Raw genomic sequence first — 27,976 nt, forward strand, 5'->3', positions numbered from 1 at the left:
AAGCCTCTCTCTGGGTTAAAAACCTCCTGTCTATGGAAAAGTAGGAACCTGCTATATAGAATATATTCTATTAAATATTATATATTAAAGGGAACCTGTCACCAGTTTTATGGCCTATAAGCTGTAGCCACCACCAGTGGGCTTTTATATACAGTATTGTAACATGCTGTATATAAGAACCCAGGCCGCGCCATAGAACATAAAAATCACTTTATAATACTCACCTAAACCGGTCGCTCCGGTGCTGATGGTCAAATGGGTGGCGCTGTTCTCTGGGACTGGTGCCTCCTCTTTCGGCCATCTTGCTGCTCTGTCTTCTGAAGCCGCGGTGCATGACGTGTCTATGTCTTACACACTTGCCGGCACTGAGGTCCTGCACAGGCGCACTTTGATCTGCCCTGCTCCTGCGCAAGACCTCTGTGCCGGCGAGTGTGTATGACGTAGACGTGTTATGCACCGCGACTTCAGAAGACGGAGTAGCAAGATGGCCGAAAGAGGAGGCACCAGTCCCAGAGAACAGCATCACCCATCTGACCATCAGCATCGGAGCGACTGGTTTAGCTGAGTATTATAAAGTGTTTTTTTTACGTTCTACACTGCAGCCTGGGCTCTTATATACAGCATGTTAGAATGGTGGTGGCCGCAGCTTATAGGCCATAAAACTGGTGACAGGTTCCCTTTAAAATTTATGTTCATACACTGTATCTTTTCTTAACCACAAAGATGCAGCGTTTTTGGCTCCAAAAAACACATAAAAAAAACCAAAACGCATGTGTATTTACTGCATTTTTCCCAATGCGTTTTATAAGTCAAATCTATTGACTGGAAAGGCTCAAAAACGCTGAAAAAACGCAAAAAGGCTACATGCGCACGCTGCTTTTTTTCCTGCTTTTTTGCTGCTTTTTTGGCTGCAGTTTTGTCAGCAGAACTTTCTGACATCTGACTTCCCAGCAAAGTCTATGAGAAGTCAGATTTGTCATGCGCACGCTGCAGTTTATTTGTCAGCGTTTTTTTTGTCAAAAGTTTGTGACAAAAAAAATGCAGCATGTTCATTCTTCCTGCGTTTTTGTCAACATTTGTCACCCATTGAAATCAATGAGGGCATCAAAAACGCAGGAAAAATGCATGCTAATCAAAAGTGGTGCATTTTACCTGCATTTTACCTGCGTTTTTGCTAGCAAAAACGCAGGTGATTTGTCAGGAAGTGAGGTCAGGCAAGTGGTCCCGTCCCGTCCTCCATGTGTTCCCCGAAGTACCGCTGTCCCCAGGGGAGATGATGTGGAGGACGGGGACTATCAGCAGCGGCAGCGAGAGGGGATGGACATTGGCAGCTGAAAACATTGATTTTTATCTCTCTCTGCTGCCGCCGCTGATAGTCTCATCCTCCACGTGTTCCCCGAAGTACCACTGTCCCCAGCGTGCACGCACAGGGGAGATGATGTGGAGGACGGGACTATCAGCAGCGGCGGCAGCGAGAGGGAAAAATCTATGTTTTCAGCTGCCAATGTCCATCCCCCTCTCGCTGCCGCCGCCGCTGATAGTCCCGTCCTCCACGTGTTCCCCGAAGTACCGCTGTCCCCAGCGTGCACGCACAGGGAAGATGATGGACCCCTCTCACTGCCACCGCCGCCGCCGCTGAAAGTCCCGTCCTCCACGCTCCAGCGCGATCAGCTGAGCTGTCACTGAGGTTACTCGCGGCCACCGCTGGATTCAGCGGTGGCCGCGGGTAACCTCACTGACAGCTCAGGCTGTCTTCATTAGCTGCATGGAGGTGACCGGAGCGGCGGTGTCTGCTGCTTCTCCGGTCACCTGCATGTAGCAGAGCTGGATGCGACGCTGGAGCATCCTGGATTACGCCGGACATGGAGAGCTTTATCGGGGTTAATAAATTGGTAATGAGGGAATGTGTTTGTGTTTTTTATTTCTAATAAAGGATTTTTTCGGGTGTGTGTGTTTATTTACTGTAATTTACAGATTAATCATGGAGGGTGTCTCATAGACGCCTGACATGATTAATCTAGGACTTATTGGCATCTATGGGCTGCCAATAACTCCTTATTACCCCTATTTGCCAACGCACCAGGGTAAATCGGGAAGAGCCGGGTACAGTCCCAGAACTGTCGCATATAATGTATGCGGCAATTCTGGGCGGCTGCTGACTGATATTGTTAGGCTGGGGGGCTCCCCATAACGTGGAGCTCCCCATCCTGAGAATACCAGCCTTCAGCCGTATGGCTTTATCTGGCTGGCATTAAAATTGGGGGGGACCGCACGCCATTTTTTTTAATTATTTATTTATTTCTAATTTTTTTTTTCTTCAATTCAACAAGCTTTATGGGCTTGTTTGAACTGAAAAATACATGAAACATTTGTTGACAAAACTGCAGCCAAAAACGCACCAAAAAAGCAGCAAAAACGCACCAAAAAAGCACCTACATTTTTTGTGACATTTCCAGGCTCTCTCTGACACGGTGCAGTTTTGGCTGCAGTTTTGGCTGCATTTTGTGAACACGAAAAAGAAGCAGCGTGCGCATGTAGCCAAAGAATCGACATGCTGCATCTTCCAAAACTCAGCCAAGATGCAGCCAAAAAAAGATGCCCAGTGTGGACAGCAAAATAAAAATCTCATAGACTTGGGGAGAAGGAAATGCATGCAGTTAGGGGCATCTTTGTGACCTCAAAAACGCAGTAAAAAATGCAGCGTGTGAACATAGCCTAACTCCTATGTGTTGCACTCTCTATTGCTGGCTGCAGTATGAGGTAACCGATTGCCAATTCACTTGCCCAGACAGGCTGATAGGGAGTTTTCACCTTTTTTTTTTTTTTTTTTTTTTTTTGAGCTCCTCTTGGTTGTTTTATAACCACAGACCACATCAAACATGAATGTGCAGGGAGGCAAAAAGACTGTAAAAATCAAATGGTGCAGAATTTTTAATGAAGCCCAATAGTAAAAAAAAATAAATAAATATGTATGTAATATATATTATATGTATACATACAATATAATATATTTTTAAAGCTACTAATACTGGCATTTAAAAATAAGAGGAATTAAGGCAATGAAAGGTAAGCCAGTGCTAAAGACATAAAAATTACTTGCTTTAATGATTCCACAGTATAAGAAAATGTCCAATCAGACAGTGACATCAATAGTGTAGACATGGTGCACCCTTAAAGGGAACCTGTCATCAGAAATTTGGCTTTCAACCTAAATGTTTCCCCCTCTGCAGCTCGTGGGCTGCATTCTAGAAAGGTTTCTATACTTTTTGTGCCCCCTTTTAAACCAAAATAAATACTTTATAAAACTTTACCTCTTTGGTTTGAGAATCTTGTAAATTCTCCATGGGGGCGGGCCGTGTGGCGTCCGTTGCTGTATCTTATGCCGTCCCCCCATGCTTCAAATCATCCCTCAGGACGCCGCCCACTGCGCCCGAGGTCCCGTGCACGCCAGGACACCTGGTGACGTGGTCGCAGGCACGAGAGTATGGACGGCGCTGTGATTGTATCGCAAGTGCCCACCCATACTCTCGTGGAACCTAGCCTATCCGTGCGGAGCAAGGAGCCTGGTTACAAGGGTGCGTGGGGAGCTGATTTATTATCTGGTGGTTTGTTAAAAAAAAAAAAAGCCCCAAAGGTGGACACCTTTTTAAAATGTCAGATGCAAAGATACCTAAATAATATTATCATTTTTTTAGAAACCCTTACAATGTATGAATAAATTCTTGTAGTGAAACTTGCGCTAAGAAGAGCCATACCATTAAAAATCTGCCACTTCGTTTTGAAGATATCATTCTTTATACTATAAGATGCTATGACCACGGTGGGTGATGCTCCGTGGACCAAATCACCATTGCTCCCTCAGTTTCGCCATTGAAAATGTGATGGGATCGGCTGTCTGGTTGTGCGGGCACTGCTCTAGGCACCTTCAAGTCTATGCAACAAATTTTTATCTCCAAAGTATGAATCCTCCTAGTTTGAAATCCCTGACATGTATTTAGGCCGGAGTCATACTTGCGAGTGACACACATCAGCATCACCCGGCGGCACGGATGCGCACACTCCTGATGGGAGCGGGTCGGCTGCAGGTATTTCTATACAGCTGAGACGCTCCTGTCCGGAGCTTGTGCGTCCATGCCGGGTGATACCAATGCGAGACTCACGCGAGTAACTTGCAAGTGTGACTCCGGCCTAACTTTGATACGGCTTTTTGGAGGTGGCAGAACCACTTTAAAATGATTTGTCACCTCTTTCCTCCCTTGGGCTATGTTCCCACTATGAGTATTTGGTAATTTTTTGATTTGGCAGATTTTCTGCACTTAATAGAGGAAACCTGACTGGTCCCCATGTCCTCCCACCCACCAGCATTTATATATTTATTACTAAATACACTGCCTATTAGCCCTTTTATACTGCCTGAGACCTAAACACATATTGCAAAAAAGGTGTTCTAAAGTCCTTTTTTCATATGTAAATCAGCCCTTTGATTAATTGATGAAGTGTTATTTCCCCAGATTAGTTGTCTCTGCTGCATGCTATCAGGCCCCTGGGGGCATAACATGATATGCAGAGAGGTGGCATCATCGCCAGCTCTCTGCAAATCCTGCACATGCGCGCTGCTTTTTTTACTAACATCGTTGAAGCTAGGTGTACGCTTCTTTATTACAGAGAAGCACTGTGCATGTCTGGGAGTGAAGAAGATGGTGGTTTCACTTCTAAACATGGGCAGTGCACCTCTCTTAAGCTGGGACGCATAAACCCGCAATCAGAGGCGCAATGATGTTGGTGAAGAAAGCTGCGGGATTTGCAGAGAGCCAGCTCTTGTAAATCATATCATCAAGCCCACAATCATTGATCATCCCGCAATATACAATGACTGGGGTCCACATAAATAGCTGCCAGAAGAATTTCATTTTCTAATAGCAGCGTCTCTAAATTTCATTGAAGCAGCAATGCCATCTGCTATTTAACCTCCTCTTTAACACAGGCAAATCGGCAAGTTCTTCCACTCCTCTATGAAAATGCCAGCAGTTAAATTCTCAGCTTGTAATTTTTTTTACTCCCTGTAAATGAGTGATGAAGCAAGCAGTTCCTTCAAGTCAGCCACCTGTTACTATTGACCTTCATTTAGTGTTACCTTAGGGTTGGCCATGTCTACAAGAAAGGGTTTCAGCTCAAACAATCGTTCAATCATCAAATAGGTACTGCTTCAACGAATGGCTTGATCTACAATTGCTCCATTACCAACACGTCTCTTCAAGATGGAATCAATTTTAGGGGTTCTGGATTCAATAATCAATTTTCTCTTCTTAACAATCAGAGTTTCAGCGTGTCCTTCTTGCAAACTATCTTATTCCTTCCTAGCTCCTTTTCCACTGATCTGTACAGGAGGACCTTCTCTACTGAGCATGTACATAAAATGCAGCACAGATTCATCTCAACTAAAAGCCCAACTCCTTAGATCAGGAGTAGAATAGACATTTATGGGACATTTCATAACTTTCCAAAATTATCATGGAAAAAATATTCGGCACGTACTGCATTGAATTACTCTTCTCAATTTGTTATATATTTGAGGAGTCTGAGTCGGTCCATTTTATACAGGTTAAACCAAAATGGACTCACTCCACAGCACTTGCAGAAATGCATCGAAATACATGTAATCCACACCTAAGATAAGTCAGTTAAGTTTTGTCAAAAGCTAAGTACCAGAAAACAAAGCCGCTTTAATTTAAAGCATGACACACTAAATAACCAAAGTAAAAACTCAGTGTCAAACATGCAATAAAAACTGATGTTAAAAACGCAATGAAAAAACTCAGCCTAATTTACCTGATGGTTGCGGAAATGGTGCAGAAATTCTGCAACATCAAAAATGCACCAAATATTGATCGTGGGAACGTAGCCTTAATCATCCAATAGGTATCACAACAACCTAAAAGTAAATTGCATAAAGTTAGGGTCCCGTCACACGTAGCGACATTCCAGCAATCCCATCAGCGATTACGACCTGGTCAGGATCGCTGGACCGTTGCCATATGGTCGCTGGTGCGCTGTCAGAGACCAGTCACCAGCGACTCATGTAACGACGCTGTGCTTGGTAGCCAGGGTACACATCGGGTAACTATGCAAAGCGCTTTGCATAGTTACCCGATGTGTACTCTGGCTACGTGTGCAGGGAGCCGGCGTCTGGCAGCCTGTAACCGGCGTACGCTGGTAACCATGGTACACATCGGGTAATTAAGCAAAGTGTTTTGCATAGTTACCCCATGTGTTACCAGCGTACCGCCGCTTACAGGCTACTAGACGCCGGCTCCTTGCACATTCAGATCGTTGGTCTCCCGCCGTCAAGTACGCCGATGCGTGCTGCACAGCGCGAGACCAACGAGCAAAAAATGGTCCTGATCGTTTTGTAACGATCAGCGACCTCGCAGCAGGGGCCCGCTTGCTGCTGCTTGTCACAAACAGCGATATTGCTGGCGAGGTTGCTGATACATCACAAAACCTGTGATGTTTCAGCGATCTCGCTGTGTGTGACGGGGGCTTTAACTGTGTAAAATTAACCTATTTATATTAAGACAGAAAATACAGCTCCTACATTCCTCAAATTAAAGAAATGAAAGCGAATGCATACTGGAAAACAATAGTGAAACAGTTGTACTAATAGCGTCACTATGATTGGGTGGTGTGCAGTGGATAGCTCTTACACCAAAGTATAAAAAGATACAATAATTCAAGCAGCTTTAATGGAAACAGCCTTCTAAAACCTAGTAATCCTAATTTATTCTATTCTCCATAGATTTAGTTTAGTGCATGACGATAAAAAAACATATACCTCTGTAAAGTGCAAATAGCACAACAAAAAATACAATGATTTATGGTTTTCAGAAATGAAATAAATCCCTAGTGTAAATTAGAACAGATTCTGTCATTTGTATAAATAAAAAGCAAACAAGTCTTGTGGGTTCCAGCAATAAATTGGTGACTGTACATTCATTAAAAAACCACAAAGTACTGTAATATCTGTGATGGTGTAAAGTTCTTCTAACCATTTATATGTACAAGAAGTTTATACTTTCACTCGTGCTGTTTAATCACAAAAAAACCCCTCCTGTTTACAGCCTGTTTACACTGAAAAATTATCTTGAAACAAACATTCCCATGAACTCTTGTTCACAATAAAGCCTGCTTTACACACTTCAATAAATCTTTCAATCCGTCGTCGGGGTCAAGTTGTAAGTGACGCACATCCGGCATCGTTCGTGAGGTATTTGCGTGTGAAACCTACATGCGATCGATATTGAACGAAAATACGGTGATCGCATACACGTCGTTTATTCCTCATACATTGGACGTTTTGTTGCACGAAACTAGTGAATTGTAACGTGTGACATCCATCATACGATTGTGATGTCTGATGCTATGTGCACAGGTGTGCGCTCTGCACCGCAGCTTAAAAAAGGTCTGCTTCAGAGCGCAGCTGAAAAGCTGCATTCTGAAGCGCCTCACAATGTCTGTCATTCACTAATCTCTGTCAGTCGGTCACTATCTCTGTCCCTCACTCTCTGTCCATGTCAGTATATCCCCCTCTCTCATATACTCACCGATCCCCGATCCCCGGCTCTGCACGGCATTCACACTGCTGCGGCGGCTTTTACTGTTTTGAAAAAGCCGGCCGCCCATTAAACAATCTCCTATTCCCTGCTTTCCCCGCCCACCGGCGCCTATGATTGGTTACAGTGAGACACGCCCCCACGCTGAGTGACAGGTGTCACACTGCACCCAATCACAGCAGCCGGTGGGCGTGTCTATACTGTGTAGTGAAATAAATTATTAAATAATTAAAAAAAACGGCGTGCGGTCCCCCCAATTTTAAAACCAGCCAGATAAAGCCATACGGCTGAAGGCTGGTATTCTCAGGATGGGGAGCTCCACGTTATGGGGAGCCCCCCAGCCTAACAATATCAGCCAATAGCCGCCCAGAATTGCCGCATACATTAGATGCGACAGTTCTGGGACTGTACCCGGCTCTTCCCGATTTGCCCTGGTGCGTTGGCAAATCGGGGTAATAAGGAGTTATTGGCAGCCCATAGCTGCCAATAAGTCCTAGATTAATCATGTCAGGCGTCTATGAGACACCCTCCATGATTAATCTGTAAATTACAGTAAATAAACACACACGCCCGAAAAAATCCTTTATTAGAAATAAAACACACAAACACATTCCCTGGTTCACGACTTTAATCAGCCCCAAAAAGCCCTCCTTGTCCGGCGTACTCCACAGTCCTCCAGCGTCGCATCCAGCGCTGCTGCATGGAGGTGCCCGGAGCTGCAGCAGACACAGCCGCTCCGGTCACCTCCACACAGCTAATGAAGACAGCCGCGCGATCAGCTGCTGTCACTGAGGTTACCCGCTGTCACTGGATCCAGCGATGGCCGCGGGTAACCTCAGTGACAGCTCAGCTGATCGCGCTGCTCACCTCAGTTGCTGACCGGAGCGACGGTGAGTAGCGCGATCAGCTGATCTGTCACTGAGGTTACCCGCGGCCACCGCTGGATCCAGTGACAGCGGGTAACCTCACTGACAGCTCAGCCGATAGCGCGGCTGTCTTCATTAGCTGCGTGGAGGTGATCGGAGCGGCTGTGTCTGCTGCAGCTCCGGTCACCTCCATGCAGCACAGCTGGACGCGACGCTGGAGCATCCTGGATTCCGCCGGACAAGGAGGGCTTTTTGGGGCTGATTAAAGTGGTGAACCAGGGAATGTGTTTGTGTGTTTTATTTCTAATAAAGGATTTTTTCGGGTGTGTATGTTTATTTACTGTAATTTACAGATTAATCATGGAGGGTGTCTCATAGACGCCTGACATGATTAATCTAGGACTTATTGGCAGCTATGGGCTGCCAATAACTCCTTATTACCCCGATTTGCCAACGCACCAGGGCAAATCGGGAAGAGCCGGGTACAGTCCCAGAACTGTCGCATATAATGTATGCGGCAATTCTGGGCGGCTGTTGGCTGATATTGTTAGGGTGGGGGGCTCCCCATAACGTGGAGCTCCCCATCCTGAGAATACCAGCCTTCAGCCGTATGGCTTTATCTGGCTGGTTTTAAAATTGGGGGGGACCGCACGCCGTTTTTTTTAATTATTTAATTATTTATTTCACTACACAGTATAGACACGCCCACCGGCTGCTGTGATTGGGTGCAGTGTGACACCTGTCACTCAGCGTGGGGGCGTGTCTTACTGTAACCAATCATAGGCGCCGGTGGGCGGGGAAAGCAGGGAATAGGAGATTGTTTAATGGGCGGCCGGCTTTTTCAAAACAGTAAAAGCCGCCGCAGCAGTGTGAATGCCGTGCAGCGCCGGGGATCGGGGATTGGTGAGTATGAGAGAGGGCAGCTCAATTCACTTACTCAGGAGTTTAGCGGTCACCGATGAGTCTTTCACTGGTGACCGCTAATCAGGACGCGACACAGACAGAGCCGCAGCATGACAATGAAGTCGGGTGAAGTTCACCCGAGTTCATTCTGACAGTGCAGCTCTGTCTGTGTCTGCTGTCATCTGCCATTCAGCTCTGCTACATGGCTGTCTGTGTCTGCTGTCAGCGGCCATGTAGCAGCGCTGAATGGCAGATGCCATAGTAAAAACGCATCCCTACACATTACACACGCTTGTCAAGACAATAAATAAAAAAAAAAAGGGTGCCCAATGCATACGTCACAGAACACATGATCTAAAGGATCGCACACAAAATTGATCAATTTAACATAGACTACTAACGCTCATGTGACAGCAAATGAACGACCTACGTGCAATCTCATTAGATCGCATATGCGACCTGGGCGTGTCACATCGCATACGAGATCGCATACCTAATTGTAAGGTGTAAAGCTGGCTTTAGGTGCATTTATACTGCAACATTAAAGGGGGGTTTACACACTACGATATCGTTAATGTTTTATCGTCCGGGTCACGTCGTTAGTGATGCACATCCGGTGTCATTAACTGTATCGCAGCGTCTGACACTTATGTGCGACCTAAAACGATCGCAAAAGCGGCCAAAATCGTTTGCCGCGGAGAGGTCGTCCTAAAACAAAAAATCGTTTATCTCTCCTTAGCGATGTTGTTCCTCGTTCCTGCGGCAGCACACATCGCTGTGTGTGACACAGCAGGAGGGAGTAACATCTCCTTACCTGCCTCCACCGCCAATGCGGAAGGAAGGAGGTGGGCCGAATGTTACGTCCCGCTCATCTCCACCCCTCCGCTTCTATTGGACGGCTGCCGTGTGACGCCGAACGACCCGCCCCCTTAGAAAGGAAGCGGATAGCCGGCCAGAGTGACGTCGCAGGGCAGGTAAGTCGTGTGACGGGCAGCGATATGCCCGTGTCGCACAAACGATGGGGGCGGGTACGCACGCTAGCGATATCGGTACAGTTATCACTAGCGTGTAAAGCCCACTTTAAACCCGAAAAACCTATCAAGTTGAGCTCTGTAGTCATTTTTGATTGTGGTTCATATTGATTCACAGAATTTTCTCTCTCTGTTTTCTAACGGGCCAGTGGCACACTTAACCGAGGGGAATCCAATTCTCCTTTTATGAAGAGCTGCCCACTTTTGTGGATTGTCTGCTGGATTCAATTGTCAATTTATAATTTAGGTCTTAGACTGGTTCACGTCCCTCCAGATTGGGCCACTTGATCTACCTGTCGGATGCAGGGTTCCACTCTTAAAGCAGTCTTTCATATGGCATTATCTGCTGGATTGACCCTCACCACAAGTATATAGCAACAAAGCAGACAATATTGGGTCAACATTGAATGGGATAGGGAGAGATTATATATGGATGTGTGTGTATATAGTTAGTATTAGAACATATATATATGGAATATTATCTCATATACTTATACGTTCAACATTTGTGCAATTTATACAATGACCATTTAGTGGGGGTTTTTTTCCGTTTAGATACTCAATTACGGAATTTCTTAAACCGGCAATACCATATGTGATACCTCATTCAGCAGAGGGCAGGAACACCCACCCTGCCCAGTCTCTGATTGCTATCAATTATCGCCATATAAGATCAAACTTATGACTGACTTAATCCTTCAACTAGAGGACAAATGTAAAGTCGAAATTCATCAGACTCTAGATACTTTCATTTCTTGGCTATTATATCAATGAAAATCTCATCCAGCAGGGCTTGAGGATGCCCTTTGTGTCCTCCTTCCTAAGTGACCAGGGGTTTACTGAGGAGTGAGAGGTTCATGATTGCATCCGGAATGAAAAAGCGTGGCGCTCTAGCTGCGTTCGCTCTTAGTGATATCCGGGTCATTCATGACAAACTTTCTGTATTCTTAGAATCAAAGGAGTACCAACTGATGGACAAACTCCCTACTGTCAGGATGAAGAAAATGGAGAGTCAATTAAATAAATTAAAGAGCAAAAAGTATTGAGCGACCGTCAGGACCATGCCTCTGGTCGTATCCTCTGCTTTCAGCTTAGCCCGAAAAGTGATCCTCCTGTTAAAGATGAGATAAATATCTCTAAGAATGATGTCACTAAACTAATATTAAACACCCCGGAAATCATGGTTGGGAGTTTCCCCCATGAACGTCCATCAGTCAGAGCAAGGGAATAAATCCCACTATGGTAAAAACGGATACTTTTTTTACTACAAGATTAAGAGCATAAAATAGGGGCAGAAAGCCTTATCATAATCCTACGCCATGTACCGGGCTTCCTACTGTAGTTTTGATAAAATAACTTATCTGATGGATATACGGGCGACTTTTACAAAGCCATGACCCAGCAAGTAACAAGTTGTTATAATGAACTTCTACACGGAAACAGATTGTTAGGGAACACAAACTTGGCACATAGCCCAATACCAAAAGATTAAAAAAATCCTGAAGACCCCATCTTATAACTCAATATCTCTTAATCAGGACGTAAAAATATCTAAAATAGTGTTGAACCGTCTAGCAGAAGTGTTCCCGACAATAATAGCCCTGTTGCAGGTGGCTTTTATTAAAGGAAGAAGCGCAGTCACTAACATTAAGCGCACACTACTAGCGATAGAAGCGATAGGTGAAGCGATGAAGGGGAAAGGAAATCCAGCGCTAGTTATCTTGGACGCAGAAAAGGCGTTCGACAATGTAAAATGGGATTGGATGGAACAAGAGCTAAACAAGGTTGGGCTTGAGGGACAATTCAGAAACTACATAAAAATATCCATTAAATCTTTAGCAAAGATCCCAATTCCAGGTATTTGTTGAGTGCCTTTTGCACTCCAGAAGTGGACACGGCAAGGATGCCCATAATCGCCGCTGCTATTTGACTTTGCATTGGAACCGCTAGCACGATACCTGGAATAATTTGCACCAATTAAGGGAAGTCTAAAAGCGGTGTAGTTCGCAGACAATATTATACTGAATATGGATGAAGTAGACCTACCAAACGTTTTAACCTTGTTTGAGGAGTATGGTAAATTCTCAAGATTCATATTAAATAAGTCTAAATGTGAAATCCTACATTTCAGAGAACAGGACAGACCAAAAACTAAGGGACGAAGCCTGGGTGGAATGCTACTTGCCAAAACAAACACAAAATATCTGGGAATCAAGCTGGGAAGAAAAATAGATTTGTTTTATAAGTTAGACTTCCCACCGGTTATATCTAAAATGCAGGCGGAATTAGAAAGATGGTAGAGCCTACCACTAAGTCTCCTGTGAAGAATATGGGATGGAGGAAAAAGCTACTGCACAAAAAATGCTGTCTGGAAGGGGTTAAGAGACATTTCATGAGCAAGATGTCCCTCTCTCCACTCCAGCCGTTTTAGGAGACCTGGCCGAAACTGGGGTGAAAATGTCAAGTCCCATATTTTTTATTTTTTTTTTTTTTTTTTTAGTTTTTGCTCAATTTCGCATTGATGAATATTTTGCAAATTTTCAAAGTGTTTTATGCCAGTTTTCTGAAGTCAACACTGGCGTTTTCTGCACACAGGTCCCGATATATCAAATAATAACAAAGTAGCATTTTAAAACCCAGACCCACAGCTGGGTATACTACAAGCTACATGTTTTTGGATGCTTTTGACGGCAACAATGATCCCCATGCCCCTGTTTTGCTGAAGCCACACCCAAGACTAAACGTTCACATCCATTCTGAGGTCAGAAAATGTCTGTCCCAAATAGAAAGTGCTATTTGGAGCAATGTGTGAGGGAAGAATTTCCTGTGTATGTCCGGCTTCTCATAAGGAACTCCCGAGTGATCGCAGTATCCCTGTTGGCAGTGGGCGAGAGGCTCCGGTCAGCGCTTTACACACCGTCAATTATGAATATAAATGTAGAAGATCTCTGAACCTGCCTTTGTTACATCTGTGACAATAAAGAATAGCAACCATTCCTTTTACATTACTATTTCTCCTTCCTTATTTTAATTATGAGTTCAAAAATCAATCTGAACAATGTTTTAAGGAGAACTGGTCAGTACTCAGTAGCCACATGCTATACCTACTGGAATGAGGTCATGCCATGGTTACTGTTGGCAGTTTAAACTAGCTGGCAGGTTCTCCCTAAATAAACACCACTGTAATGCTTGCCGGTGATGAGCGGTGCGCGGGACTGGACCCACTAGACCACAGAGGGGGCACGGGTTTATTTTGACATGGGAAGGGCTTGACTAAGCGAAAACTGGGGTGCACACGAGGTGCACTTCCCATGGCAGTGTCTGACACTGTGGCAGCTGACCCACAGGGCAGGGACAGGCTCGAGTATGGTCAGGCAGAGTCTCGAATGCTGACAGGTGCTGACGGCTGAGGGCTGACGGGACGGCTGAGGGCTGACGGGACGGCTGAGGGCTGACGGGACGGCTGAGGGCTGACGGGACGGCTGAGGGCTGACGGGACGGCTGAGGGCTGACGGGACGGCTGAGGGCTGACGGGACGGCTGAGGGCTGACGGGACGGCTGAGGGCTGACGGGACGGCTGAGGGCTGACGGGACGGCTGAGGGCTGACGGGACGGCTGAGGGCTAACGGGACGACTGTGGGCTGTGGGCTGACGGCTGACGGCTGAGGCTTGTTATGTGTTTGCCTTTTTGTTTATGTTCACCATTATAAGCAGAGTTTAGGGTTTCTAGATTTTTTTTATTTTTTTTCGCCTGATTCATCATTTTGTGACTTTTTTAATAGTCCAAATAAACAAAGTGGCCTTAAAGTAACCCAAGGGTATGTGCGTTCTGCCGTGCAAAATCTTCCGCAGCGTTCGTGCGTTTCAGAACGCAGACGAAAAGCTGCGTTCTGGATGCAATGTTTCTGCAGAATTCATGCGGTCTGGATGCTCGCTCTGCCATAGACAGAGTGGGAAAAGCATCCAAAACGCACAAAAGAAGTGACATGTTGCTTTTTAGAACGCAGCGTTTTGGATCAAAATTTCAGCGTCCGAAACTCTGCGCTCTCAAACGCAATGTGCGGTTTGATTATGCACAATCTTCATAGATTGTGCTGGGGGTGCAGGACGCATGCAGTTACGCTGCAGTTCTAAACGCAGCGTAAAAGCATGAGACACACAGACGTGCGCACAAAGCCTAAGGTGTTTTGGAGCTGTGTGCAGAATGACCCAGTGGACAGAATTGGCTGAAAATTGGTATGTATGCTATTCAAGACATGGGGAAACAGAAGGCATCTTTAATATTATTATTTTTTTTTTTTTTTTTATACCAAAACTCCCCACCAGGTGAAAAAGTACAGTGAGCGCACCTTGCAACTTAGTCTGCAAGATGCCTGTTTCTTGGCCAGATTGTGCGCTGTTAGTGCGGTTGTTTTCTGAGAATGCCAGGAATGCTACAGCTGCATTGAGAGCCTTTCGTCGTTTGAAAGACCTTCACACACGTAGCGGTCGAATGGCTGTCAGTTCGCTGAGCTAGATAATGACACGTTTTGAGGCAACAGGATTACTGAGTGTTCAGCCAGGGCTCCGGCGACAACCGGTAAGCAGAGAGGTTCTGGAGGACATTGCCACTGCCGTCGTGGAACAGGGCATGAGCAACCCTGCTGGGAAAGCAGTGTACGCAGTGTTTCCAGGCAATTGGGGCCCCCATATCGCGTAGTGTGGAAAGTTCTCTGAAAGGTCTTGCGGGCATACCCGTCCAAAATTAGCCATCATCATCAACAACTTCTTCCTCGTGATAATGATACCCATATTCATATTTCTGGCGAGAGTAGAGGTGGATGGCAATTGGCCATGGAATGTTATGTGGTGCGATGAAGCGCATTTTTACCTGAATGGAACGATTAACACACTAAACTGTCTTTTATATGCGTTACCAAAAATCCGCATGCGGTCGAGGGGGTTCCGCTGCATTCGCCAAAGGTAACCGTTTGGTGTGGCTTCACCTCATCATTCATCCTTGGACCATTCTTTTACGAAGAAATGATGCCAACTGGAGTTGCTACCTCTTTCTTGACAGCAACGAGATACAAGACAAAGCTAGAAACAGTAGCTGTTCCACAACTCGACAACGGCAGTGTCTTCAAACGACCACCTTCATGCATGATGCAGCACCTCCTCACATCACAAATCATGTGAAGAACGTTCTGCGTGCATATTTTCCCGATGGCAGGATTTTGAGCCACTCCTTCCCTAATGCATGGCCCCCACGTTTGCCCGATCTCAATCCTTGTGATTTCTGGTTGTGGGGACACTTGAAAGAGCGTGTTTATCGGGGAAATGTCGACACCCTGGCTGACCTTAAAGACCGCATCATTTTGGAAGTGCGCAGCATCCCACCAGACATGTTCTGCATAGGATGAACATGATCACCATGCATGATGGCGGGCATATTGAACAGTTATGCTAGTCTGTGGAACAATTGTGACATCTCCAATTATCAGCACACGGTTTTTGGGCCGCTCGCTCACTGTACAGCGCCACTTTTTCACCTGATGGGGAGGTTTTGTTATACATTTTTTTTTTTTTTTTTTTTTTTTTTTAAAGATGCCTTCCATTTCCCCATGCCTTGAATAGCATACATTTTCAGCCAATTCTGTCCGGTGGGTCAGTCTGCACACTGCTCCAAACAACTTAGGTTATTTTATGGCCACTTTGTACTTTAGTCCAACTCCCTGGAGGGGTTTTATGTATGCCAGACTTTTTTTTTTTTTGCATAATGTGCAACTTTTTTTTAATTTATTGATATTTTAAATAGGTTAAAGGAAAAAAATATGTATATTTTACACAAACTTTATGATCTGAGTGTACAACTTTTAAAAATTTGTTGCAAAAAAAAAAAAAAAGCAACAAATGCTACTAGACAAAAAGAAAAGGGACTTCAAGGCAGATGATGAATCGGGGCCATATTGTCTCCATGCATAAATAGGAGACTTAACATTACATGTTCTTTAAGGCTGTGTGCACATGTTGAGTATTTGGTTACAGAAATATCTGTATCTTGGCAGGAAAAATGCAGTGCAAATAATGCATGTTAGCTGCATTTTTTTTTCTTTTTCATTGCTCTCAATGGTGAAAACCGCAGGCAAAAATAATTGACATGGTGAAGATTATTTTCTGCAACAAATCTGCAAGCAAAAATAGACTCAACGTGTGCTACACTCCAGGCTTCTCATTGATTTTGCTGGCATAAGGATTTTCTTGCAGTTTTGTGACAGCTGCACTAAAAAATGCATCTGAAAACGCGTTAAAAACGCTCTGTGTACACACAGCTTTAGAGTATATGCACATGATGATTGTTAGCAGTGTTTTGGACTGTGTGGTTTCGCTGCATCCACAACGCTGCATTGTACAGTAGAAGCACAGAGGATGGGAGTTATAGAAATCTCATGCCCACTGTGCTTCTTTTTGCATTAACTGACATGCGGCGCTGATACCGTAACAGAGCTGCAGCATGTCAATTTATTGTTGTGGAGACGCAAGTGTCCTCTGCGGGAGAGCGAAGAGCAAAAATCCGCTGCACCCAGAATCATGATCATGGGCACGGACGCTGCCTTCTCCTGCGGAGAACACTCACGTTTCCTTAAGAGGAATAATACTACGTCTAGAACGCGGCGTCTCCTGATCGTGGGACCGTACCCTAATAATAGTACAGATTTGAGAAATTCCTCCTGGTATAAAAGTATTTACCCTGCTGTAAAGTATGTAGTGCGATTTCTGGCTAGGCGAAGCACAGATTCAAAATGTGTTTTCTCAGAAGCGCTGCAGTGCTTCAGAGTGAATTAAGCATAATACAATAAGACTATGGTCCCATGATTAGTATTTGGTGAGTTTTTGAGGGTTTGTTAATTTCGTCACTTGGGTTTTTGTAATTGCGTTTTTTTTTTTCTTTTTACCTGCATTTTTCTACATCTTTGATGCTGCGTTTTTTTTGTCTGTTTGGTGTGTCATGCTTTAAATTTGCTTTTGTTTTTGAATCATCCTACTATTTGGCTTTGACAAAACTTTTCTGACATTCTTGGGTGCGGATTACATGTTCTTGATGCGTTTCCACCACTGGAACTCCCTTAAAACGCATGTTTGTTTTTTACATGCAGATTTCCTGCATCTAACGGGAACAATCTGCACAATAAACTCGGCGTAACCGCTACAGAAATTGACATGTTGTGAATATGAATCCCGCACCGCAGGTCATTTTACGCCGAGTGAAAAAGCACAGTGGTCATGAGATTTCTAGAAATCCCATCCACTTTCCTGGAACTGTAAGATGCTGCATTTAGCAGCGTCAAAAACTCACCGAAAGCGCACTGTGGGAACGTGGCCTAACAGATCTTGTCTCTGATTCATTCTGCCTGTGGTCTGGGCAGCATGAATCATCAGGCAGGTTCTCCAAAAGGTAGGAAAACCCCTCACTCATTGGATTTAGAGTAATATAACTATAGTAGAACAAGGGAGTATAGAATGTGCAAAAAGTATAATTTATTAAAGGGAACCTGTCAGCAGAAATTTTACACTAAACCTAAAAGATTCCCCTTCTGCAGCTCGTGGGCTGCATTCTAGCAAGGTTCCTATAGTTATTGTGCCCCCTTTTAGACCAAAATAAATACTTTATAAAGTGGTACCTTTTTCCTATGCAAATCTTGTTAATTGTACATGAGGGCGGGCTATCTGGTGTCCGTTATTCTGCCTCCTGCTGCTTTACGCAGTCTCCCATCGCTCAATTTCATACTCCAGGACGCCGCCCAGTGCGCCCGAGGTCTCGCGCATGCGCAGTGCCACTCTAGCGGGACTGTGCACAGTGTGACCGCTGGTGACGTGTTGCGCATGCGTGAGATTATGGGCGGCGCTGTGATTTTCATCAGCAAGTACCTGCCCATAATCTCGTGCCCACGCTTTCCCCTCTGCCTCCACCGTTCTTCGCAAGCGCTGGCCAGATGACCCCACGTCACCTCTTTCCCATCTTGGTAAGAGGTGACGTGGATTAATTTTTTTTTTTTCCCTGAGGTAAACATGGCACAGATCAGAAATGACTCTCAAAAAGCACTAGATGGTAAACAAACTGCATAGGAGGCCAGCCAGGAGTTACAAATTATAGCCAAAACATATGAAAAGTGCTGTAGTGCATATGGGATAAAACATTCTCCTTTTTGCTGAAACCTTCATATAGTGCTGATAGTACAGAAAAACATGTAAGGTAAAGCAACACATATATGTCTGCAAATATTTTTTTTTTCCCCATGAGCTGATAATAGATGGTTACCTTACCAAAGGCTTCATCTGGGACGCACCGGCTCCTGAGGCGAAACACGTGTTGGTGGGTAGGGGGCTGCTGTTTTTCCTCCTGAGGACTGGCACCTTTACTTAAAACTACTTTTACAAGTTTTGCTTATGTTTTTCTGCACTTTATGAAGGTTTTAGCAAAAAGGAGAATTTTGAACACACAGAAGGGTTAAAATCATATTTGGAGTAATTTATACTGATCCATAGAATAGTATTAAGATACCCCAATAAATTGACAGTTCTTGCTTTTAGGGTATGTGCGCACGTTGCTTTTTACCTGCTTTTTACCTGCTTTTTTGCTGCTTTTTCTTCTGCGCTGTTTAATGCCAAAATGGATGTGTTCTTCTATTCAAGCAAAGTCTATGGGAATTTGGGTTTCTTGTTCACACTATGTTGTTCAAAATGCTGCCTTTTTGTGGCAGAACTTTGGTCAAAAACTCAGCTTTTCAAAGAAGCAACATGTCAATTGTTTTTGCCATTTGGGTTTTGCACTGCAAAGCTGAGTTTTTGACCAAAGTTCTGCCACAAAAAGGCAGCATTTTGAACAACATAGTGTGAACAAGAAACCCAAATTCCCATAGACTTTGCTTGAATAGAAGAACACATCCATTTTGGCATTAAACAGCGCAGAAGAAAAAGCAGCAAAAAAGCAGGTAAAAAGCAGGTAAAAAGCAACGTGCGCACATACCCTTAAGATGTCTTATTCTAGCAGTTTAGCCAGAGTCACACACCTGAGCCGACTCAGCCAGAAGCTGAGGATTATCTAATCTAAAGCCAAAGTTATCTCAGTACATATTTGCCTGAAAATCTATCCCTTTTTTTTTTTAATTTATAGTAGCCTTTGGCCAATTACATTTCTGCTAAATAGATATCCTGGACACTGCAGAGAATGGTTTTTCGTAGTCTTTTTAAAAACTAAAATAAAATTAAGAGGATTTCAGATTTCTCTGTAACACTGCATATATTTCTAAATAGATCTCCTAGATCTGATAAGGCTGGTGTGCTATGAAAATCTAAGTCAGAATGGCTATATAATCATTTTTTTAAAGTATTACCCCCCCCCCCCGCCTCAGTGACCCTCTTCCCTGCTGCTATAAAAGCTCACACTGCTCAGTACAAGCTGCAGATGTCACTCATGCTAGGAGAGCAGAAATTAAAAACTCATGGGCTCCCTCAATTTCTAGGTGGCCTGAAATGCTCTTTCTAATATTAGCATTATATAAGCTTTGACTTGGATCTTTACAGTAAGTATACTAGCCTCATCAGTTCTAAGATAAATGTAATACTTATTGTGAAATTGGGACCAATCTTATTTGAAAAGTTCTCTTGAATCTTCTATGCGGCTATTCGTACACTCTGTAGTAGCAGACGTGGCATTGCAGTGTCTCAGTGGTTGTCACTGTTCCTTTATTGCACTGGGATTTTGGATTAAACTCTATGAATAGTTTGCATTTTCATCGTGTTTTTCCATGGATTTGACTTCCTTTGTCACCTGTATCTGTTTTGAAAGATGTCCAACAGAAAGCTCTGAAATTGCCCAAATGTCGAAAAAAAAAAAAAAATAGTTGTTATACCCTACTGTAATTTTTCTTTTGGGTGGGTGGGGGGGATGGGAAGTCATCCCTGCAGAAGGCCGAACCCAAGCCCAAAATTAAGTTTGGGGATCCAAGTACTTGATTTTAATGTTAGCAGGGTGGAAGTAAAGTAACTGTAACTTAAAATCTACCAAACGTGAAGTCCTCTGTCGTATTTTACTGTGTGATAAGGGTATGGGATTTGTAGTAGGTGTATTCTAGCTGCATACTTTTTGCATGGGAGGTGATCTGGGGAAGTAGTGGGCACAACTAGAGGATGACAGATGAAGTACCCCATCTGACACAGGATGCGGGCAGGCAGGAAGCACAGATGCTGCATGTGGTTTTTATTGCAGCTGAGCATCCTGTCCCACTGACTCTGGGAACAAGATCTGTGGGCAACGATGAGTTAATGTTTTTATAGCCTACAACAAATTATGAACTGTGCGTGTCCCTAAAACAAACAACCTAACGTGTCAGTGGCCTACACATTCATCTGGTGCCCCCAGACTTGGTCTGACTTGTGTGCAGTAAATTCTGGTGGATCGAGCTTCTGTAGAGGGGTCTTGTTAATCGCTAAGATTTCATGTCCCACGTGTAAGGATTATCTCCTCCCTCCATAGTACAGTTAGCAGAGACTGTGACCTGGATGTGTGACATTGATGCCATTCTAGTTCTGATCAGGACGTTCCCTGAGTAGATGACCATTGTTGACCACTATCCAAGTCAAATTTTAAGAGTTGAATGCTTCTTTTAAGAGTATTGTGGTTGACCATTTGTGCAAGATGGTTGATGTGTAGTTCCCTTTTTGGGCAGTAAAGGTGTTGTCTCACAGTCACAATTTTTCCTATAGATAGGTGAGGAGAAATGTTTTCTCGGAATTGGTGGCTTTCCGGCAATTAGAGGGCTCCTGTTTACTCCGTTTAATGACGTCTTCATTCATGAGTGTTGCCATCCCAATCATGGTCTATGACTTGAGATACAGCCCATTGCTTATCTTTGTCAATCATATACACAATGAATGTTACATGTGTGTGATGTACTCTCTTAAAGGGGGACATAGCACCTTGTCCACAGTTAAGGTCCCTGTCAGACATTTCTCACCTAGCATGTGGACAGGTAAGCAGTTGTGAGGTTGGGGCAACTGATACTAATTACATGGCCTTCTGAAATTTGTCCAACAATGATTGATTATATCGGTGTATCAGCATTTACCACAGAAATAAGTCACTGGGCAACTATGGTTTCTTGTCATTATCTTGTAAGATCCTCCACCCACTTCTCTCTGTAGCTGTTACGTATTATCCTTACTATAAGAATTTTACTACATTATTAACCAAACCACTTTTCAGCCTTAAAGAATATCCAAACTATAATTAGCAACTGAACTTTTGCTGTTCTCTCTGTTATGCTCCGTAGATGGTTATCTGACTTCAGAATCAAGTGATGCTCTCCAGCGTATTTTCACACATTTGTGTCAGAAATGAACATGGGGAACTGTTGTACATATTTAATAGAAAATAATCTATCATGGGTGGACATAGTATTGGTGCAACCCGAGCTACTGCACAGGAGCCCAAGAGCTTAGGGGAGCAGCTACCACCTCCAATGCAGGTGGAAGTATGCATTATGAAGAGCCATTGGATTGCAAAGGGCCCATATATTGGTCTTGAACAAGGGCCCTATTCTGTTTTGGTCCGCTACTGATATACATTTATTTATGTGCCGCCCCATGCTCGGCTGCAACCGAGCCGCTCGGGTCCGGACCTTCAGTGGGTGGCTCGAGGGTCTCTGGACCCGGGGGTCCTGCGGTCACTATGACCAAAGAGGGGTTGGCGGTTTGGGGGACATAGGTGTACGGCTGGAGCCATGGTTTAAGTTCGTGACGCCACCCACGGGATGTGGTGAAGGTAGACACCACCTCTGCAGTTACGGGGGACCTGGGGGAGATGGTATGCAGCAAGTTGTTAACCCCTCTATGGGCAGGGATGGTGGCCCTGGGACCCGTTGGCGGTGCAGGGAGATGGGCGGCCGGAGGGCACTGGTGTACTCACTATTAGAATGAAACACTCGAGTCTCTGGTAAATCAAGATGATGGTGGTCGGTGCCTGCAGCCGGCTGCAGTCGGGTTCCCCCAGCCGGTTGGTGGTCTCTGTCTTTCTTCTGCACCTGTTTGAGTTGTTGGACTACCTGCGCTTACAGCGTCAGGAGTCCGCTCCCCGGCTTGTGGATGTCGGAAGAGCCCGTTTGCCTGCAGACGCTGGCCCGTGGGATCTCTGAACCTTGGCGGTGGCTTTTTATCCCCCTCGTTGGGCTGTTGTCTTCTATGAGGGACTTTGGGTGGGAAAGGACCTAAAGTCCAGACCGCAATCCGTTAATTAACTCAGTCCAGTAGTTTCTAGACCTCGTTTCAGGGTCTGAGTATCCTCTCTTGTGCTCCGGTTTACGAGTCGGTTCCTTGGGTCGGTACCGGCGGGCCACTACCCTGTCCCGGTCCACCACGGTTCCACCGAGCCGTCTCTCCGGCTCCTGCACGCAGAGGCCTCCGTATGCCTCCTAGCCAAAGGTGCCCGGGTCCAACCATGGCACCTGTCAGTCTGTCACAGGCCTGTCACACAGGCCTAACCTCGTCACTGCACTCTCCAACTCGACTCCAAACTGAACTGTGTTTTTCCTGCCTCAGGCTCTCTGAACTCCTCGGTGGGCATGCCCAACCGCATGGCTCCGCCCCCTGGTGTGTCCATCTAGCCCTGAGGGAGGTGTCTAGGGTGTTATGTGGTTGGCTGGTGTTACCTAGTGAGGGGACTGATGTTGTGCGGGGCTCTATCTGTGACTACCTGGGTTGTCCAGGGCGTCACATTTACACAGTGGCCAAGCACCACGGCAGGACAAATCTCAAATCCAGTTAGACTTGTAAACAAGACAACTAGAGTGCTCTGCTCATAATCTTCTCAAAACACATGCGCACTCAGCCGAGCTGAACAGGTATATGTATGGGGTAATTGGGAGTGATAACTCTTGGCTATATGAGCATTCAACCAACTGCTTTCTCCTCTCTACCTGTTGAAAACGCATGAGTGCTCAACTGACCCAAGAACTCTTATTTACAGATCAGGAGAGATGAGATGAGCAACTCTTTGGCATTGCTCTGGTCCAAAGTCTAAAGATTCTTCCTGGCATTCGGTCTTAATTTCTGAGCTCGGCATCCTGTTCACCGCTTGCTCTTACAAGGACCCTAAATGTTCTGCTGAGAGTTGTCACAGGACCTAGTAAGCACTAACCAGGATGCCGGGCGCAGAAGGGAAGCCCGACTGCCAGGGAGGACCGGCCTGAACATTGAATCAAGGCAGCGCAAATCGAATTGCTCATCTTTACTGTCTATCGACTGTATTTTCAGATGACCACATCTCGTGTATGGCCAGCTTTAATTCCATGATGAGAAAACAAGTCATTTGATATGGCTACTTATAGGATACTGAGTGTATGTTAGATATTAGTTCTGTTAAAAACGTTTTTCATACATTTGGGGACACATTGACTCTATCTTCCATTGTGTTCTGGAGCAATATATTGTAAATAAAACTTGGATATATGTAATACAAACAAGTGTGGATAATGTTCTAAAAGATGGGAAAAAAAACATTAAATGCTTGTGGACAGGAGGAATCAAGAATTAATTTTTAAACAGATTGAGGCTGTAGATATTTATTTAATGAGAGGCAAAATCTGGTGGTTAAAGAATGGCACATTCCGATGTGCAATGTTCATACTGGATCTGATGGCTCATCCATATACTGTACCAATTCTCTTCTCAGTGGACATCCGGGAGATAAAAGAAATTCGTCAAGGAAAGAATTCTCGGGATTTTGATCGTTACCAGGAAGATGCTACGGTACGCCTGGAACCGGATCACTGCTTTGTCATTCTCTATGGAATGGAGTTCAGGCTTAAGACCTTGAGCCTGCAGGGTAAGTCGCCTCCATATGATACCTTTAATTCCACCTCAATAACCCTGATTGCCTATTATATTCGTACTAACCACCGGCGTATAAATGTGCTGCCGGGTTAATAATGCATCTTCATTAATATTGATTTTTTTTTTTTTGGTCTAAACCATTTCCCGAAAAAGTGTGCTTGACTTTGTAATTTTTTTTCTATGATGGTGATATATCGAACCTTGCATGTTCACGTTATTTTTACATTTTTTTTTTTTTTTTTTTGTCCTGCAGCAACATCTGAGGAAGAAGTGAATATGTGGATAAAAGGGTTAAACTGGTTGCTCCAAGACACTCTTCAGGCTCCCACACCACTGCAAATAGAGAGGTAGTAAAGGGGGTTATCTTTTTAGCCTGTCCACCAATGATCTAATGTATGGGGTCCTCCTCCTGGCAGTCAGCAAATGGCCAACGTTGCAGGGTTGGATTTCCAAATGGCCAACGTTGCAGGGTTGGATTTCCAAATGGCCAACATTGCAGGGTTGGATTTCCACATGGCCAACGTTGCAGGGTTGGATTTCCACATGGCCAACGTTGCAGGGTTGGATTTCCACATGGCCAACGTTGCAGGGTTGGATTTCCACATGGCCAACGTTGCAGGGTTGGATTTCCACATGGCCAACGTTGCAGGGTTGGATTTCCACATGGCCAACGTTGCAGGGTTGGATTTCCACATGGCCAACGTTGCAGGGTTGGATTTCCACATGGCCAACGTTGCAGGGTTGGATCTCCACATGGCCAACGTTGCAGGGTTGGATTTCCACATGGCCAACGTTGCAGGGTTGGATTTCCACATGGCCAACGTTGCAGGGTTGGATTTCCACATGGCCAACGTTGCAGGGTTGGATTTCCACATGGCCAACGTTGCAGGGTTGGATTTCCACATGGCCAACGTTGCAGGGTGGGATTTCCACATGGCCAACGTTGCAGGGTGGGATTTCCACATGGCCAACGTTGCAGGGTGGGATTTCCACATGGCCAACGTTGCAGGGTGGGATTTCCACATGGCCAACGTTGCAGGGTGGGATTTCCACATGGCCATTCCTTTGTTTGTCAGAAAAGCTGCTGCTGCCAATGTTTGCTACACTATACTACGGCACTAGAATCAACAAAAGTCCAAAAGGATCACATGGATCACATACATCACAGACCGCACAAAATGGTTAACACTTATAACCCATGGGATCAACCACAATAACCGTTATTGTGGTTGATCCCATGGGTTATAACTATACTATGGTAGTAAAGCATGTGAAAAAGATTGCTAAGAATTTGGCTGTTGGCTAACAAGTGTCTAAAATGTATAGCTAACTGTGCCAGGAGAGCTCCAGGCTGCTATGGGCTGTGTGGATTAGAAGGCTCTACACAGTTTTCTATGGTGATATTCCTTCTGCCCTTGGTCACCTTTTATATCTGACCTGTATTATAATAGTCTATTTATCCTAAAATGAACTGTCCTCTTAAGCTGGGTTCACACTAAGCGACAGCGACAACGACGTCGCTGTTACGTCACCATTTTCTGTGTCGTAACAGCGACCTTGTAAGTCGCTGTTATGATCGCTGCATAGCTGTCAAACACAGCGACGCAGCAGCGATCATAACGTCGCTACATGTGCAGAGAGCAGGGAGCCGCGCTTAGCGCTGGCTCCTTGCTCTCCTAGGTACAGTACACATCGGGTTAATTAACCCGATGTGCACTGCAGCTACATGTCACAGTGCAGAGAGCAGGGAGCCGCGCACACTGCTTAGCGCTGACTCCTTGCTCTCCTTGCTACAGTATACATCGGGTTAATTAACCCGATGTGTACTGCAGCTAAATGTCACAGTGCAGAGAGCAGGGAGCCGTGCACACTGCTTAGCGCTGGCTCCTTGCTCTCCTTGCTACAGTATACATCGGGTTAATTAACCCGATGTGTACTGCAGCTAAATGTCACAGTGCAGAGAGCAGGGAGCCGCGCACACTGCTTAGCGCTGGCTCCTTGCTCTCCTTGCTACAGTATACATCGGGTTAATTAACCCGATGTGTACTGCAGCTACATGTCACAGTGCAGAGAGCAGGGAGCCGCGCACACTGCTTAGCGCTGGCTCCTTGCTCTCCTTGCTACAGTATACATCGGGTTAATTACCCGATGCGTACTGCAGCTACATGTGCACAGAGCAGGAGCCGGCGCTGGCAGCAAGGGCGGAGGCTGGTAACGAAGGTAAATATCAGGTAACCAGGGAAAGGTCTTCCCTTGGTTACCCGATGTTTACGCTGGTTACAGCTTACCGCAGCTGCCAGACGCCGGCTCCTGCTCCCTGCTCGCTTCATTTCGTCGCTCTCTCGCTGTCACACACAGCGATGTGTGTGTCACAGCGGGAGAGTGACGACCAAAAAATGAAGCTGGACATTCAGCAACGACCGGCGACCTCACAGCAGGGGCCAGGTCGTTGCTGGATGTCACACACAGCGACAGCGACGGGACGTCGCTGCAACGTCACAGAAAATGGTGACGTAGCAGCGACGTCGTTGTCGCTGTGTGTGACACCAGCTTTATGTTCTAGGAAAATATATGGGCATTTGCATGACAATATCTGCCCCCTTCATTATGTCTCTAATGATTACCAGCTTGATGAGATTGAATCGCCATCTTGTACTTTTGATCAGTATTGTTAGCACAGTAGCATAAGGAAAATGCAAGAAATTACATACGGACAAGTGCATACAATAAAATAAATTGCAGAAGTAAACACCTAGCCATATCATCATAGAGATTGACAGACCGCTCTTTAGCAAAATTTATCCAAAGAGCCAGTTTGAGGATTTACTGTATTTTTCGGATTGTAAGACGCACTTTTCCTCCCAAACATTTGGGAGCAAAATGAGGGGTGCGTCTTAAAATCCGAATATAGCTTTACCTGGAGGTCCTGTCTGTGCGGCGATCGGGCGGCCGGATGCCTGTGGCTGCGTGCAAGCGGCCAGGTACCTGTGCTTGCGTGTAGGTGGCAATCGGGTGCCTGTGCCTGCCTGCGTGCGGGCGGCAGTCGGATGCCTGTGCCTGCGTGCGGGCGGCAGCCGGGTGCCTGTGTGCAGGAGGCGGGCGGAAGCCAGGTGCCTGTGTGCGGGAGGCGGGCGGCAGCCAGGTGCCTGTGTGCGGGAGGCGGGCGGCAGCCAGGTGCCTGTGTGCGGGAGGCGGGCGGCAGCCAGGTGCCTGTGTGCGGGAGGCGGGCGGCAGCCAGGTGCCTGTGTGCGGGAGGTGGGCAGCATCCAGGTGCCAGTGTGCGGGAGGTGGGCGGCAGCCAGGTGCCTGTGTGCAGGAGGCGGGCGGCAGCCAGGTGCCTGTGTGCGGGAGGCGGGCGGCAGCCAGGTGCCTGTGTGCGGGAGGCGGGCGGCATCCAGGTGCCTGTGTGCGGGAGGCGGGCGGCAGTCAGGTGCCTGTGTGCGGGAGGTGGGTGGCAGCCAGGTGCCTGTGTGCGGGAGGCGGGCGGCAGCCAGGTGCCTGTGTGCGGGAGGCGGGCGGCAGCCAGGTGCCTGTGTGCGGGAGGTGGGCAGCATCCAGGTGCCTGTGTGCGGGAGGTGGGCAGCATCCAGGTGCCTGTGTGCGGGAGGTGGGTGGCAGCCAGGTGCCTGTGTGCAGGAGGCGGGCGGCAGCCAGGTGCCTGTGTGCGGGAGGCGGGCGGCAGCCAGGTGCCTGTGTG

The 27,976-nt window shown here is 45.9% G+C and overlaps 1 protein-coding gene across 1 annotated transcript in view; it reads left to right on the forward strand.

Annotated features, from left to right (window-relative positions):
- Window positions 1-27,976, forward strand: part of PLCG1 (phospholipase C gamma 1) — a 131,865-nt gene that overhangs the window by 39,257 nt on the left and 64,632 nt on the right. Inside the window, exons 2-3 of the mRNA XM_075349861.1 lie at window positions 24,119-24,271; window positions 24,533-24,626. Of these exons, the coding sequence (XP_075205976.1) occupies window positions 24,119-24,271; window positions 24,533-24,626 (247 nt within the window). The remainder of the gene's footprint in view (window positions 1-24,118; window positions 24,272-24,532; window positions 24,627-27,976) is intronic.

The sequence above is a fragment of the Anomaloglossus baeobatrachus genome, chromosome 5, assembly GCF_048569485.1.
Source record: "Anomaloglossus baeobatrachus isolate aAnoBae1 chromosome 5, aAnoBae1.hap1, whole genome shotgun sequence".
NCBI classification, from domain to species: Eukaryota; Metazoa; Chordata; class Amphibia; order Anura; family Aromobatidae; genus Anomaloglossus; species Anomaloglossus baeobatrachus.